Source organism: Dama dama, chromosome 1, assembly GCF_033118175.1.
Source record: "Dama dama isolate Ldn47 chromosome 1, ASM3311817v1, whole genome shotgun sequence".
NCBI lineage: Eukaryota > Metazoa > Chordata > Mammalia > Artiodactyla > Cervidae > Dama > Dama dama.
In genome coordinates, this window is record NC_083681.1 from 72,079,199 (window position 1) to 72,097,065 (window position 17,867).

Genomic DNA, 17,867 nt, shown 5'->3' on the forward strand with positions numbered 1-17,867 from the left:
TAATAAAATGGGGAATCCTAGAAAAGGAATCTTTTTGGGAACGAGGATCGTTTAAGTTTGGGGTTCCTCTAGCATGCTCAAATGGGTTTTTTTTTTTTTTTAATTAATTTTTATTTGAGTATAGTTGCTTTACAATACTGTGTTAGTTTCTCTTGTACAGCAAAGCGAATCAGCTATACGTATACACGTATCTCCTCTTTTTTGGATTTCCTTCCCGTTTAGGTCAGCACAGAGCACGGAAGAGAGTTCCCTGTGGTATACAGTAGGTTCTCGTTAGTTATCTATGTTATATATAGTAGTGTACATGTGGGCTTTTCTGATGGCTCAATGGTAAAAAAAATACGCCTGCCAATGCAGGCGACTGCCTGCCACTGCCAACTCAGAGCTTGATCTCTGGGTCGGGAAGATCCCCTGCAGAAGGAAATGGCAGACCTCTCCAGTATTCTTGCCTGGGAAATCCCATGGACAGAGGAGCCTGGTGGGCTACAGTCCATGGGGTTGCAAAAGAGTCAGATACAACTTAGCGACAAAACCCCCACAACAGAAGTGTATTTATGTCAATCCCAATTCATCCCCTCCCCACCAGGTGTGGTTGTCAAGCTGGACTTATGGGTCTAGTTTACAGTAGAGCTCTGAACTAGAGAGAGAGCTTAGAGGTCATTCATCTCTGAGTAGTTGTCTCATTGGAGAAAGGAGACTGGAGCTAATCCAAGGAGAATGGAGAGAAAGTAAAGAGGAAAACTGGGACAGAGCCCTGTGTCATCAAGGGCTGCCTGGAACTAGTGTGGAAGAGGGGTAGTTTTTTGCACAAGTTCAGCACTGTCCACTGGAAATATAATGCAAACCATGTATGTGATTTTAACCTGTCTTGTAGCCACATTTTTAGTAAGTGAAAAAAACTAATTTTAGTAATGTATTTTATTTTAACCCACTATATCCAAAGTTTTATCATTTTAACCAAGTAATCCATGTAACATTTTTGGAAACATTTTATATTCTTTTTCTCATAGCAAGTCTTCAGGTCATAGGGTATGTTTGACATTTATAACATTATCTCAGTTCAGACTAGCTACATTTTAAATGGTCGGTAGCCATGCATACCAAGTGAAAGTGTTAGTTGCTCAATAGTGTCTGACTCTTTGCGACCCTGTGGACTTTAGCCCGCCAGGCTTCTCTATCCATGGAGTTCTTCAGGCAAGACTACTGGAGTGGGTAGCCATTCCCTCCTCTCCAGGGGATCTTCCTGATCCAGGGATCGAACTGGTCTCCTGCATTGCATGGAGATTCTTTACCATCTGAGTCATACACATGCCTAGTGATTGACATCTATCTCCAGTTCATCTTGGCTGTCTTTCATCCTCAGTTTATATGGGAGAGCCATAAATATAACTACGAGGTTTTTCTTACGCTTTGACATGGCTTTTAACCTGGGCAATTTTGCAGTGTCTGGCAATATCCAGACACATTTCTGGTTGTCACTAATTGAGGAGAGAGGAGGAAGCTCTGTTGGCCTCTGTGAAGGGCGGGAGGGAATGCTGGTAAACATGCTCAAGTGCTCGGATAGATTCCCTCCGCAAAGAATGATCAGGCTGAAATCTCAGCAGTGCTGAGGTTGAGGTTAAAATCTTAACAGTGTGGCTTTGAAGTTATACTGTAATTAAACAGTTTGATTGAATACTTACTTAGGCCCCCACACACATACACAGACAACTTAAGTTTTGATTTCTAGGTTGGTTGCAGCTCAATAATAAAAATAACTAGAGCTAATGCTCCTTTAAAGTTTATAGCAGCACTTTCACATTCATTATACTATTAATTGGCTATACACTTTGTTTTCTTCCTACTCTGTCAGAGCTATCTCCTTAATCATAAGCTTTGTATAATTATTATTGACATTTATTAGCAGATATATGGCATTATAATTTTAATTTGCCAAGAGTTTTGAGGAAAATATTAAAATGTCCTTATGAGCTAAATTTTATCTCACTACTAGGTCGTATTCAACCTAAACCTTATGGTTCTTTCTCTAGTGTGGGTGTAACCATCTAGAACTTGTGGGAGGGGTCTGGTGTTGATTTTTTTTATTGTTACTGTTACCTGAACATATAGCCCTTCACTTTGTTCCCTCTTCCCCCCACCCCAGTCGAGATCCCATTATACCTCCGCCTCTGTCTAAGAAGGGGAAAATGATCTTAGTTTATTCTCCTTCCTCCTCTGCTTAATGTCAGTCTCGCCTTTATAACATTACCTAAAATAACAAACATATACATTGATTTTTAGTAAGATTTAGCAGTCAATCCATATTAAGTCATGAGAAAGATTTTTTTTCTACTGAAAAAATTTTAATGAAACCAGTAATGATAAAAAGAAAAATCACCAAGGTATACTCCATTTGTTTGAATAGCATTGACCACTAAAAGCATAGTCAGTGCTTAATAAAGAAAATTTCTATTTTCAGAATTGCAATAGAAAATGCTCTGTGTTAGGAAAGAAATATTAAGTTTTCAATAAGATAAGTGGGGAAAAAAATGGCCATGAATTCTGTGAATTCATACTGAAAGCTCACCATAACTTGATCAGACTGCAAATGTGTAAGGTTGAGATGATGAACTCTTTACTCTGTTGTGTAAAATAAGCAAACATTGTCTGTCTTCTGTCAGGCAAATGCCAAGAAACACAGATTTAAGAAAACTTAAAAAAACACAAACAAAAAACTCCAGCTATTTAGAGAAAATGACATCAGTCTTGCTTTCAGTAAGCAAACAATTGGTTAACAGAATGTGACTGTTACAATGCTCACTTGATTCCTCAAGAGAGACTCTCATGTGTGTTCCAGATTGGTTTGGAGGACTTCATACAATACATCGCAGAAGGCGTAATTTACCAAGGCCAGGGGAGTAGACTTGGTTTTGAAGTATGCCATAGACAATACTTTTCTCAAATTCCACTCTGACTTTTTTTTTTTTTTTACTTTTAAATAGTGGCATTCTTTATTCTAGAGGCAAAAATAGAAAGGTCCTTCTGGAAAAAGATGCTTAGTTTGTGATTCATTTTTTAAAAAAATCAACCATAGCTTTTTTCAAGCTTTTAATGCATACTGGACCAAGAGTTTCCCTATGCCAAGTGCTATGAAGGTCCTCTCCACCCATATGTCATTGTTTATGTAACTTGTAGAGTCCAGAAAATCAGTGGGTACAGGGTGTCAATCTGCAGGGGCTTAGTGTCTTAGACCTGTTGATTACCCATCAACTTTTTTCTGTCTCTACACAGTGCCCATAATTACATTAAGAGGCATCATTTAAATAACAACAGTATGTATAGACAATAAAAGTCAGTTGATTGCAAAATCTGAAATAGATGTTATTCTCTTTTCTTCCTGTGCCCTTCATAAATAAATAATTATTCTCTTAATGTATTTGGTGGGTTGTTTTTTAATTGGTGTCTTTGCATTCGCAGCCGAATGCAAAAGTATCTCTTGATTATCCTTACCTGTGCAGCCTTATGGATTATGGGGAAAACATCAGACGCATTTGTGTTCTGTTTTTCCCCCTATAACTTAGTGTGTGTTCTGGGATGGAAAATGATTGAGTGTTGGGAATAAATATCTTAAAAGATAGTTTGAGCAGAGATTAATAGTTAAGATCAGTCTACTCTGTAACCGTTTATACTTAATTTTCAAAGCTTCTTAACAAAAGACCCAAAAGTATTATTAGCTACTTGGGGGAAAGGACCAGTTAGCTTCAAAATGGCAAACTCCCAGGGAATTAGTTTGGTTGAGATCTCTAGAAGGCTTCCTTATAGTTCAGTCCCCAAAGCGTCAGAGGGAAAGGAAACAGGTGGCTGAGCGGGAACCACAGGGCTGTAGGAACTGGGCTGAGGAAACCTTTTCTAGGAACCCTGGGAGGGGAGGAATCTTAAGCACCTTGGGAAGTTTTTATGTGGCTTCCCAGTCCCAGCTGATGAAGGAAATTACAAGTAGAAGAGTCTTGCTACTTTTTCAGAGGGTTTTAAAATATGTAAAGCTACAGATGATCTTCTTGCCATTCTCAGGAACTTTACTATTTAGAAATTAGTTTTAAAGTGCCTTCTTTTGAAATGTAAATATCTCTGAAAGAGCAGTGACATCTTCATTTACATCTTATTGGTATTAGTGTGTTCAGTTTACTGTCTACTTGCCGGATCAGTCACCTTGAGGAATGACTATTTTAGTTAATGAAAGATGTGAAGAAATCATTTTGAAATGAAGTAGCGAGGCTTAAAGAGGAAACTGTACTGGTAGGTTGATGACTAGTGGAGGTGCTTAGGTGGTGGTGGTGATTTAGTTGCCAAGTCATGTCCAAGTCTTGTGACCCTATGGACTGTAGCCCACCAAACTCCTCTGTCCATGAGCTTTCCCAGGCAAGAATACTGGAGTGGGTTGCCGTTTTGTTCTCCAGGGGATCTTTCCAACCCAGGGATCAAACCGAGGTCTGCTGACTTGCAGGTGGATTCTTACTGACTGAGCTACCAGGGAAGCCCAAGGGTGCCTCGAGAGGGGACGAAAAATAGAAGGGCAAGATAAGGTTAGTTGAGAGAGCACTGGTGATAAACATTGGCTGTCTGGAAGCACCCTTCTTCCTTTTCCTTTTTTTTTTTCCCCCCTTCCCCTGTAGCCCAGGTATAAAATGACTCTGGCTCAAGAAAGGACAGAGGCTCTTGTTTTAGTATGCAAGAAAGGATTAGAGGAGCATGGTAGGATGGTAGGATGATAGTTTGTAGAGAGGGTGAATTTACTCTATTGTGCCAGGATATAATTTTCATGCCTTCTTGGGGTTTAGGACATTTCCAAAACTTCTCTTTTCTAATACAATCAAGTTCTGTCCCAAACCACCAGAGTTAGTGTAGACCCCACAAGTATGATGACACAGTCCCCAAATAGACTGCACTCACTTCAGACACGAGCTGTAAGTTTGGAGGTCCCCAGGCCACTTGCACGTCTGACCAACTGGCCACAGATTTGTGGTTTCCCGTGACCCTTTCAGGTTCAGCAACTTGCTATACTTAAAATTACAGTTTTCTTGTGAAGGGTACAAATCAGGACCAGCCAAACAAAGAGACACAAATGGCAGAGTCTGAGAGGGGTCCGGACACAGAGTTCCTGCACCCTCTCCTTGTGGGTCGGGACTCATCACCCTTCCCACACGTCTGTGTGTTCACCAGTCAGGAAGCTCCATCGAGCACAGGGTCCAGAGTTTGTATAGGGGTTTCATCATTGAGGCATGATTAATCAAAACTTCGGCCAAGTCATTCAACTCAATTTCCAGCCCCCATCCCTTTTCCACCGGTCGGGCTGGCTCAAAGCCCCAACTCTAGTCGCCGGTGACTGAGCCCAGGTTTTTTGTCTGGTTAGCTTAAACTCAGACGTGATCCAAAGGCCCCACCATGAATAGCAAAGACATTCCAAGGGTTTAGACATTTCCATTCAGGAATCTGGGACAAGGACCAGGCAAACTATATTATACAGCATTCTTTATAAAACAGCATTTTTTTTCTTTCTTAATTGTTTGTCTTCCTCTCCCACGCCACCCTCCCCACCCCCCGCTACAGGCAGATTCTATTTTTAAAAAATAATTTTATGTATTTATTTACTTTTGGCCGCACTGGGTCTTTTTGGCACTGTGTGCAGACTTTCTCCCGTTGTGGTGAGCAAGGGCTTCTCCTCTCCGCTGTGATGCTCTTCATTGCGGTGGCTTCCCTTGTGTGGAGCAGAGGCTCTGGGTACCCAGGCTTCCATAGTACAGCACGTGAGCTCAGTAGTTGTTGCTCACAGACTTGGTTGCTCCATGGCATGTGGAGGCCTCTGGACCAGGGATTGAACCCTTGTCTCCTGCATTGGCAGGTGGAGTCCCATCCACTGTGTCATCAGGGAAGTCCCTTCCTATGTGTTGATAGTCGTACCCCAACTCATTCAACAAGTAAAATTGCAGAGAGATAGCAGTAAGCAAAACTGATACTGTTTTTGTTTTCGTGGAAGACAGCCACTGAGCAAGTAATTAGGTATATGTTTCATGTAATGAAAGGGTAAATTGCTGAGAAGGCTAAGAGTGTCAGAGGATCTCTCCGAGAAAGTAATATTTGAGACCTGAAAGCTGATTAATCCTGCAAGAAAAGATGTTTCTAGGTAGAAGAAACAGGATGTATAAAAACCCTGAGGTGAATGTGCTTGGCAGGTTTGAGGAGCTGACAGAAGGTCTGTAAATCTAGAGCACAGATTGCAGTGCTAGAGCCTGGAGATTAAGCGACACCACAAAAGTCTTAGAAATCCAGGTTGATGCGTTTGGACTTTATTGGAAGGACAGTGTAGACATTGTAGAGTTGTAAGTAGTAAATTGATATCATTCTAGCATTTTAGATCATTCTGACTCCTGAGTAGAAGAGGCAGGAATTGATGCAAGGAGACTGATAAGGCTATTTCAGCAATGAAATATAAGATAAGGGTGGCTTATATTAGAATGGTGGCGGTGGGAATGGATAGAAGTGAATTGACTGGAGAGATGTTTAAATAGAAATAGGACTAATTTCTGATGAGGTCCTTATCAGAGGTCTTGTCTGACAGAGGAGTCAAGAATAGTAGCAGTTTGCTTTTAATTATTATTGCCAAGATTCATTAAGTGTTTTTATATACCATGCACCATGCTAATGAATCTCATTCAGTCCCCAACAATCCTATGAGATAGATATTAATATTTCTATCCCATTTAACAGACAAGGAACAGACTTACAGTAATTAAATGCGTTGTCCAGGATTATTTTGTTGTTTAGTCGCTAAGTCGTGTCAGACTCTGTGACCCCCTGGACTGCAGCACGTCAGGCTATTCTGTCCTCCACTGTCTCCTGGAGTTTGCTCAAATTCATGTCCACTGAGTCAGTGATGCTACCTGACCATTTCATCCTCTGTTGTCCTCTTCTCCTTTTGCCTTTAGTCTTTCCCAGCATCAGTCTTGTCCAATGAGTCAGCTCTTTGCATCAGGTAGCCAAAGTTATTGAAAAGCAGTCCAAGGTTATACAATTACTAATTAGCAGCGTTCAGGTCGACTTGAGTAGCTGGGTGCTATTTCTCTAAGATGAGAGACCATGGACCAGGAGCAATTCTGTAGAAAACAAGGATGATTTAATTTTGAGTTATGTTAAACTTGCGAAAGCTGTGTGAAAGCAAAGTGGAGATTCAAGTAGACAGTGGGATCTGGTGTAAACGCCCTCCTTTGCACTGAATGAAGCAGAAGCCTGATGCAGCCAATGATGGCAGGCAAAACAGGTACATGGAATTTTTAGGAGACTCATCAGGAACGTTATTAGACTAAGTCTAGTGCCTAATGGGCTTCCCTCGTAGCTCAGTTGGTAAAGAATCTGCCTGCAATGCAGGAGACCCCGGTTCGATTCCTCGGTTGGGAAGATCCCCTGGAGGAGGAAATGGCAAGCCACTTCAGTATTTGTGCCTGGAGAATCCCATATACAGAGGAGCCTGGTGGGTATAGTCCATACAGTCCCAAAGAGTAGGACACGACTGAGTGACTTTCACTTTCATAGTGCCTTATAGTTCCATCAGATGTATTGAATGAGATTGGATTTCTAAAGTGAGAATAAGGTTGAATTCAAATGTATTTCCTTTTACTCAAAACCCACTGGTGGTATTAATTAAAGCAAAACCTTTAGCTTAAAAATGGGCAATTATCTGTGACTTTAGAAATGTAAGCAGAATCATCATTCATGAAATTGACACACGTTCCTCCCGTTCACTGAGCTTTAACTACCAACCCTCTCTCATCCTTCTGTCCTCATTCTCTCTTCCAACTTGATGGATGGCAGATCTTACATGGTTTTGTAATGAGCATCACGTAGCAGTTTGTAATTAAACAGTGGAGCTGAAATGTTCTGTTGTGTTGCTTCTGACTCAATCTTAATTTTTCAATTTCTGAGTAAAAGCGCTGTAGATTTAAAGCCTTGTAAACTCTCTTTTATTTAGAAATTGCTACTCACAAGTGTAGGAAAACTGTAAAGTTTGCAAAATGTTTTACTTGCTGTTCCAAATATCATCTGTCAGAGTCTGAACATGTGCTAGCTACAGCAATATGTTAAATAAGGCAAAGAAGGAATTTTCTTTGCATCACTTTCCAAACTCCGCAGACTGTAAGATTAGATTACTTGAATGAAGTAAAGAGGGTACAGGAGCAGTTAGGGTAAATTCAATCCGTGTAAAGTTATTCTGGTTAACTCTTGCCTGGAGCTGTCTTTTAGACGGATCTTCCACTTCAGTGCTGGTTAATTACAATAAAAAGAGACCTTGGTTATTGTGCTGCAGCCCCAGGACCTACCCTAGTGTTGGGTGCAAAATAGGAGTTCAGTAAACACTTGCTGAATAAGCAGCCGAGGGTGGGATGTTCAGAGAGAACAGCATTGAAACAAGTATACTATCAAGGGTGGAACAGATCACCAGCCCAGGTTGGATGACGGAGACAAGCGCTCAGGGCTGGTGCACTGGGAAGACCCAGAGGGATGGGATGGGGAGGGAGGTGGGAGGGGGGATCGGGATGGGGAACACATGCAAATCCATGGCTGATTCATGTCAATGTATGGCAAAAACCACTACAATATTGTAAAGTAATTAGCCTCCAACTAATAAAAACAAATGGAAAAATGTTAAAAAAAAGTGAATAAGTGACCACACAGCAATAACAACTTTCTCCCCAGTTTTTAACAGACTAGTATATTCCAAGTGTTAGTCGCTCATACAAGCCTTGTGTCCAACTCTTGTGACCCCGTGGACTGTAGGCTGCCAGGCTCCTCTGTCCATGGAATTCCCCAGGCAAGAATACTAGAGTAGGTTGCCACGCCCTCCTCCAGGGGATCTTCCCGACCCAGGGATCCAACCCAGGTCTCTTGCATTGCGGGCAAATTCTTTACCGTCTGAGCCACCAGGGAAGTTACCAGGGAAGCCCACCACTGCCACACCTTTGAGGGGTTTCACTTGGGATTCTCTGGTGGCTCAGATAGTAAAGAGACTGCTTGCAATGCAGGAGAGCTGGGTTTGATCCCTGGGTCGGCAAGATCTCCTGGAGAAGGGAATGGCTACCCACTCTAGTATGGGTGGGTAACCTGGAGAATTCCATGGACAGAGTATGTTCCAGGCATTGGGTTAAACATTTTTATGTGTATTATCCCATTTAATGCTTAAATTGTTATGCCTATTTTATATATAAAGGTGATGAGGAAACTGAGGCTTACTGGAATGAAATCACCTGCATCTCGTTAGGACCTGGTAGTGGAGACTGAAATCTGGGTCTGTTGGCCTCTGAGATCCAGCCCCTCCTGGTTCGAAAGCTTAAAATAAGAGAAGTTTCTCTCCACTCATGGTGCTACTTGGGTCTACATTTTTTAAAAATTCAGTATCTTTTGCAATAAAGTGAGGTGGCAGCATTTTTTAAAATTCATTTTTTTATGAATGAACTGCATTAGTGTATCCAACTACAAATGTGACCAAAATGTAAACTTAGTATCATGTTTTCTACTTTGATGTGATGAGAGAGAAATAGAGAAGACTGCATTATTTGTTATGTATTAGGAAGCCCCATCATTAGGCAGTGTGTTTTTAAGCTGCCTTAATGTCTTACATATGATTAATCTGGAAGAGGCAGCAGGTTGAAGGTGGTCTGTGTGTGGTTACCCATATCTGTTATTATTGTGTTCATTCAGATGGACTTTTATTCTCTAGCAATTTATTGTCATTTGCTCCTCCCTCACGCCCAACCCAGATGCCAGAAATCGAATTTCCTAATGACATCATTATGTCTACAGCAGCTGGTTTTGATAAAGGATTCTAAGTCCAGTAAGGGTAGAAGCAGCAGCAAATGAATTCAGAAGAAACAAATCTTGTGTATGTTCTCATCATTTTTTAAAAGTACGAGAGGTGGAAATGATTTTTAAACAGCAGTATGGTGTAATTTAGAATATTTCTATAACATTCAGAAATACTCTGTGGATTTTCCGAGTCTTTAAAATATGATTTTTCGGTTTCGGTGTTTTTGAAAGTCCTGGATGGCAGATGTGGCAGACACTGTTGAGCATGGTGCACTGACAGCTCCTCTCTGCAAGGATCCGCCGCCGCCTTCTCTCTCCACTTACCTCGTCCTTGTTCTTGGTCTGTCTTCACCTCTGTTCTCCGTCTGCCTCATCTCTTCTGTTGAGCTCTTCCCAATCTTAGAACTCCACTGAGAAATCGATGGGAAAGAGTTTCTATCTGTTCATGGTCCTGTGATGATTGTTGGGGTAGTGCTTGGAAGTCTGAGCTTACATGTACATATAACACCTCGTTTTCTGAAAGACATGGTGTGTTACATGAGTTAAAAGGGTTTTTCAGGTCATTGAACAAAAATGTTCAATCTGCCTCTGGTGCCTGACTTGAAGAATTCAAGGAAACTCACTAATGAACAGATATTTAATGCCAATTTAAAACGCTGCCGTTTAAAAGGGATTTTCGATTATCTGAATGATGTTGGAACAACTTGTGGCATTGTTTGGTTTGGCGAATCCTGTAATGAATCCTATAATATAAGAAGATGGTATTGCATGTACCCATTCTTAATGAGATTAAATTATAATGGAAACATTTCCACCCTTCCCTCCTACCCAAAGCCTGTTTTCTTCCTTTTCCAAGTCCCTGCTGTTTGGTTGCCTTTTCCGCCTGCTGTCTGGTTGTTGCTGCCACCTAATGTCTGAAGATAAAATTGCAATGAGTTTACTTTTTCCAAAAGATTCTCACCGTTGTGCAAGTTTATGGAAATAACATTTGAGAGCAACAGTTGTTTTTCTTGAACTCTTAAATAATAGCACTCTGAGGTGATTACTTACTGTGGAGAGAATGCAGGTAGCATATCTTCCACCAGCGAAAGGTCTGACTAAAAATAGCAAGAGATTTAAGAGTAATGGACCACTTGCCGGTGTGACCTTGGCATGTATTTCCCCTCATAAAGTCAGGCTCAGTGCTCTGAAAGATCTGTTTCAGTTTTAACACCTTTTTTTCCTGTGTTTATTTTTGATTATAAAATTATAGCCCTTACACATAATACTATTTGTTTCTTCAGACTAAAGTTCTCAGCGTTGACTGTGTTTTCTTTTAGAATTGTGTTAAATAGATGGTCACATTTTCACCATGTGAGTAGATAGCTGTGATGTCTTTGCTTTGCTCAGTTAGCAGAGACAGATCTGAAGGCTTTGTGCTGTAGATACAACCTTACCCAGAGTATCACTTCTTTGCTTGATTAGTTATGTATGGGCATCCTTAGCTTGACTTTGGCCCTTGTAACACAAGTTGCCAAGATGGCAGAGTTAACGGTGCTGCTTACAATGTTCCTGGTTTTTTTTTTCCTTCTAAATCCAAATCCGGACTGTAAAAGATTTATAGTTACACTGTTCAATTTCCTTCAGCATTTTGAAAAGGAGCATTAGTATTTCCATGGGCTAGAAAGAGACCTAGAATCTAGATCTAGATTCTAGATCCAGAGACCTACAACTAGAAAGTTTTCTAGATACAAGAAAGTGAAGAGAGATGGAGTTCACAGTATGTGATGGAATCTTCTTTCCCGAAGAACATTACAATTCGGCAAAAACCTTTCCTTGAGGACTCCTGTCGTCATACACTGACTTTCTAAAGAATAGTTTAACATTTTAACAGATGTTTTGGTTGTTGCTATTTCTCTGTAAGTAAGTCATTCATCCTTTATAACCTTGTAGATGGCTAAGGCAAAGTCGAATGAACACAAACCCGCACCTTCAACTAGTTTTGATGATCTTTAAAGAATTGATTCCTAGAACCCCTGGTGGGTGGAGAACATTTTGATTAAAATAAAAATGGATTTGAACCTGCTATTATTTTTCTGTTTAGATACAATTCCTATTCAAATGGTCATGAATCTTAATTAAATACAGTTTGCTTTGCTACTGTCCTTTGCTTACAGATTTTTTCAGACAGGTTTCAGTGATCTTGTTCAAGCCATCCTGACCGAACTGTACCAGTAAAATCTTGAGACTCACAGTGAGAAGTGACTGGCTTACTGCTAAATATAGAACCTTTATTGAGTTCCTTTGAGCCACTAATTTTGTTAGTCTGTTGAAAAAGTTACTGTTACTACTATCAGGTTTATCTGGCATAATTCCTTATAAGCTTGAACAGAATGATCAGAATTTCATTATCTTTTTGCTACTGAAACCTTTCTTTTCTGATACCTTACAGTTTTATTAAACATTGCTATCAGATTTCTGTTTATTATCCAATTATTACTGACTTTTTTTTCTCTGAGCTGAATAAGGAGTGAAGTCATAGGATGGCTTTAAGTAGTGGTTAAGACACCTCTGAAGTCAAATATTCTCAGTTTGAATCCTAGCCTTACTTTGCTCTATGACCTTGCGCAAGTTATTTAACCTCTGTGAACGTCAAACCCTCCCTCACCTCCCAGATGAGGTCTGGGACAGGCCCCACAGCACTCTGTACTTTGTAATGAAATAGTTGTTTAATTCTTTTTGTTTAGTCTTTCTGTTTCTACTGGATAGTTTGCTCCATTATGCAAACTATTCTTTATGGTTTTTCTGGTTCTTCACACGTGTCTTGCACACAAGTGAATGGTAAATTTTTGTTGAATGATTAAAACACGCTCTCATTTAAGAGGTGAAGACACTGAGATGCATATCATATGTGACTTATCCCAAGTCACATATTTTCTGAAACAGTTGCAAGTAGAACTCAAGTTTTTGGTCTTCTATATAACTGTATCCTCCACTCTTTATACTGTACTCTGCAAATTGAAGATCCAAAGAGAGATTGGGCTTCCCAGGTGGCTCAGAGGTAAAGAATCTGCTTGCCAATGTAGAAGCTGTGGGAGATGCAGGTTCGATCCCCAGGTCAGGAAGATCCCCTGGAGGAGGAAATGGCAACTCACTCCAGGATTCCTGCCAGGATGATCCCATGGACAAAGGAGCCTGGTGGGCTACAGTCCATGAGGTCACAGAGAGTCAGACATGACGGAGCACACACACAGAGAGAGAGGTTAAGCAATATCTACCCAGATGTAGTATGGAGGCGGAATGCACACATACTCTGAGGGGCTATGGAAATTGGGAGGCCAAGAAAAAGTCCTTCTGCCAGGGGTTGGATACAGAAAGGCTTAGTGAAAGAGGAGACATTTGAACTGTCCATATGGGTAGATTATGGATAGAGAGATCACTCAAGATATAAACATTTTATGTAATTGTATGTATCATCTCAGTCTCATCATTTTTAATCTCTTTATGTCAAATATACAAAATGTATACTAGCTAGCTAATGATGTTGTTTTATTTCAGTGAATAATGTGGGAATGTCATATGAGTATCCGGAATACTTTTTGGATGTTCCTGACTTGGACAATGTAAGTTGTTTTTTGTGGATTGTGGTCATAGAAAGAATGTATGCAGGCATGGGTGAGGCAATATGGTATAATGTTGAGACTCTGAGTGCTGGAGTCCATCTAACAGCCGAGATTTACGCCCTGGTCCTTCTACTCACTACCTGAGTTCCCCAGGGAATGACCCAACCATCCTTAGTCTCCGTTCCCTTGTCTATAACATAGGCAGCTTTACAGAGATGTTAGAAGGATTGAATGAGAAAATATTTATCATCTCATCTGCACAACACTAAGTTCAATAATAGCTCCAGTTTTATTATTATCATTTTTATTACATCAAAGCAGCTCTGTTTAGGTATCAGGATTCTAAACATCAATTTAAAAACCATAATTGTGTTAATAATATACAGCAATATGGTGGATTCAGGTAAACTAGCTCTACCAAAATGAAAGCTATATATTTGATGCATGTCTAATTCTTTAGTAATAACTAGAAAACATATTATTGAAAGAATATGTAAATTTTTAAAAATTGTTGAAAATCTTAGATTCAAGAGTTTCTTCTTTCCATATTAGCAGAGAGGAAATTGCATATTTATTTTAGGTTTAGTGTGGTTTTTTTGATTGCAGATTTTACTTGTATGTATACTTTGGATTTTGTATATTAATATGAATTGCTGCATTTAGTTGAAAAATACTATAATACTGAGAGTAAAATATAATCTGCCTGTTTACCCCAAATCCTATCAGTTTCCAAGGTCTGTACTGTATCTGGGGAAACTTTTAGTGCATCTCTGGATTATTTATATATCTCTACCTATCTATCTTTTATATAATCTGGTCGCTTCCATGATCAAATCTATACAAAATGATCAATATTTCTTTTGCAGACCATCCAGAAACTGATCAATGTTAACGTCCTTTCTGTTTGCAAGGTAAGGAAACTTATAATAAATATGTCATCTTTATAAATAGCTTCTTTATAAATATGTCACCTTTTTCTGGATCTTTCTATTTAAAAACACTGAATCAGTTTTTTCACTTCAGTCAGCTCTTATTTTGATTCAAGTACGTATTCCAGATGAAAGTGATTTATTTCTTTACATTTTCAGGAAGTAGAAAACTAAATACTAAACAGACATCTATATAGTTCTTCTTTTTAGCAACTGAACATTTATTAAATGCCCCTTTTATACAAACACTCCTACAAAAACATAGTGAGTCCTGGGAATATGCAGGCTAATTTAGGCTGAGGATTGATTCTTTTACAGAGCTTTCACCTACAAATAATTCATTGCTAATCTACTGTTTCCAGTTCATATCTCCTGTGGTCCACGTAAGCTGATGAGCTAAATGTTGTGGAAAAGCATTGTATGTGGGACCCCAGAGTAATGAGAGTGATTTTTATTAGCCACACATGAAAATTACTCTCATTTCTAGTTGCTAGACGTGCATTATAGCCATGTCACTTGTATATGCCAGCAAAAGACACCACAGCTAATATATGCTAAAAGGAAGAATAGCTAGCAAGTATGAGCATCTCAGAACCATCCCTTCTTACCTTTCCTAGGATGAGGAATCTTATTTTCCCAATCTGGGATTGAACCTGTGCCCCCTGTAGTGGAAGCCTGGAGTCCTAACTACTGGACCACCAGAAAGTTTCCATTTCCCCTTTTATTTTAACAGTAACTATAGTGAGATAGCATACCTTGATTATACATAACAGACCAGCAGAAAATACTGCTTAAGGCAGAATTTCCATATGTAATGTCAGGTAGTTTAAATTTGAACATACTGATGGAACAGCAAAAGTATTGATATTTTCATTAACTCATATACTAATTTAAGATAACCAAAAAAAAAAAAATGCTCAAAACCATTTGGACTGACCAGATAAATATACATAAGAATGTAATTATATATGTGGCATAGTCTTTTTTTTTTTAAATTGTGAATATTTAAAGAAAAGTTCTCCTTGGGTCTTCATGTCCTGAGAAATCATAACCCTTACACAATTGATTTCAAAACCCTAAAATCTTATGCCAAGTTCAGAGACCCTAAAATCTTATTATGCCTTGTTCAACTTTTCATATACGGATAGGTGTGCTTCTCCCTGTGTAATATATATGTTGCTTTTAAAGCATGTAGGTAATTCAGTCTTTATGTGATTTTAGCGACATAGTTGATTCAGGTAAAGCAGGTCTATCCAAAAGAAAGCCACACTGTTGATACATGCACACCATGTGACATCTGGCAGCTTGTTACCTAAAGGCACCTCAAATGAATTACATTGTAAGATGACAAATAATTTTATAAAACAAATAGTCACTCTATCTTTTTTGTTGTGGTTAACTAAGATTTTTTCCCAAGTAAGATTCAGTGTGAGGCAAACTACTAGCAAGCGGATCTGTGAGTAGCTTTGGCTCAAGACCCATGTGCACAAAATTAATGCTTGTAAAACATGGTTAATGTGCACATATCTGTGTAGTCTTAAAGGTATTTCCCTTGGCCTGCTATGTAAATGTAATCATTCTTCAATAATCTGTGTAAGGTTTCAAGTTAATTAAATAACTCCATCATTTACTAGTAATACAGCCTTGAGTGAATTACTTAGCCTCTGTGCTTCAGTTTTTCATCTATAAATTGAGGAGGATAATTCTCTTTACCTTACAGAGTTGTTTTGGGAATTAAACAAGGTAATATGTGTAAATCTCTTAGAATAGTGCCCAGAGCATACTAAAGGCTCTAAAAAATGTTTCTATTACTTTGTTAAACTCAGAGGTGGTGAAGATTTTGAGTAAATGTATGCAGCTATTACTTTTTTAGCAAGCAGATTTTTTGATCAAAATTAAGATCCCTTGTGGTCTATAATTTGTTTTATGGCTTTTGCCTTTTGAAATGATTGTATACTATGGTTTTGATAATCCTTTCTAATATATTTGTCCAAATGCTTAAAAATAATGAGTTTAAAAATAATGTTGGAGAGGCGGTCCTAAGATGGCACAGTAATAGGACAGGGAGACCACTTTCTCCCCCACAAATTCATCAAAAGATCATTTGAATGCTGAGCAACTTCCACAAAACAACTTCTGAACACTGGCGGAGGACACCAGGCACCCAGAAAGGCAGCCCATTCTCGTCAAAAGGAGGTAGGACAAAATATAAAAGACAAAAAGAGAGACAAAAGAGTTAGGGATGAAGACCTGTCCTGGGGAGGGAGTCGTGAAGGAGGAGAAGTTTCCAAACATCAGGAAACCCTCTCACCGGTGGGTCTGTGGGGGAGCTTTGGAATCTCAGGGGGCAACATAAACAGGAGGAAAAAAAAAACAAAATCCACAGTATACGCGCTTAACCGCAACTCCCAGCGGACAGGTAGCCGAGACGCCTGCGTCTGCCACCAGCGAGCAGGGGCTGAACAGGGAGGTGCAGGTAGCATTGCTTAGGGTGAGAACCGGGCCTGAATGCCCTGAGGACAGTCTGAGGGAGCTAATGTGAGATAGCAACCCGAACTGTGGGATAGCCAGAGAGAAAAAAAAGAGAGAGAGAGAGAACTTTCAGACGAAAAGCTCTAACCTAAGGCACAGCCTGACCTGCTCACAGAACAAAGGACTGAGCGAATATCAGAGGAGAGCTAGCCGGCTGCGGACCGGCCCATCCCCCGATGGAGGCAGAGAGGCAGGCGGGCGACAGCCAGAGCTGGAAGGCTAGGGGCAGTCTCGGCCCCAGAGATGGAATCCTCCACCAAACTGTGAGCAGGCACCCAGTTGCTAACCAAGTCTTCCTGGGATCCTGGACAGTTGACATCTGCCAGGAGGGTCGCAGCCAGAGATCAGCTCCCCAGAGAACACACGCAGCACACCTGAGACAGCGCTCTCATGGCATACCCGGGAAACTGAGAGGCTGGGACAGGGGAGGTGATAAGACGCACAGACCACCTGGGACAGTGTGCTCGCCAAGCGTCAATATTTGCAAATCAATCAGTGTGATACACCACATTAACAAATTGAAAGATAAGAACCATATGATTTTCTCAATAGATGCAAAGAAAGCCTTTGACAAAATTCAATTTCCAGACCCTCTAGAAAGCAGGCATAGAAGGAACATACCTCAACATAGTAAAAGCCTTGTATGATAATCCCACAGCAAACATTATCCTCAATGGTGAAAAATTGAAAGCATTTTCTCTAAAGTCAGGAACAAGACAAGGGTGCTCACTCTCACCTCTACTATTCAACATAGTTTTGGAAGTTTTGGCCACAGCAATCAGAGCAGAAAAAGAAATAAAAAGAATCCAGATTGGAAAAGAAGAAGTAAAACTCTGACTGTTTGTAGATGACATGATCCTCTACATAGAAAACCCTAAAGACACCACCAGGAAATTACTAGAGCTAATCAGTGAATATAGTGAAGTTGCAGGATATAAAATTAACACATAGAAATCCCTTGCATTCCTAT

At 39.9% G+C, this 17,867-nt stretch overlaps 1 protein-coding gene across 1 annotated transcript in view; it reads left to right on the forward strand.

Annotated features, from left to right (window-relative positions):
* HSD17B12 (hydroxysteroid 17-beta dehydrogenase 12) overlaps window positions 1-17,867 on the forward strand; it is a 178,045-nt gene that overhangs the window by 112,331 nt on the left and 47,847 nt on the right. The window contains exons 5-6 of the mRNA XM_061152239.1: window positions 13,372-13,436; window positions 14,303-14,347. Of these exons, the coding sequence (XP_061008222.1) occupies window positions 13,372-13,436; window positions 14,303-14,347 (110 nt within the window). The remainder of the gene's footprint in view (window positions 1-13,371; window positions 13,437-14,302; window positions 14,348-17,867) is intronic.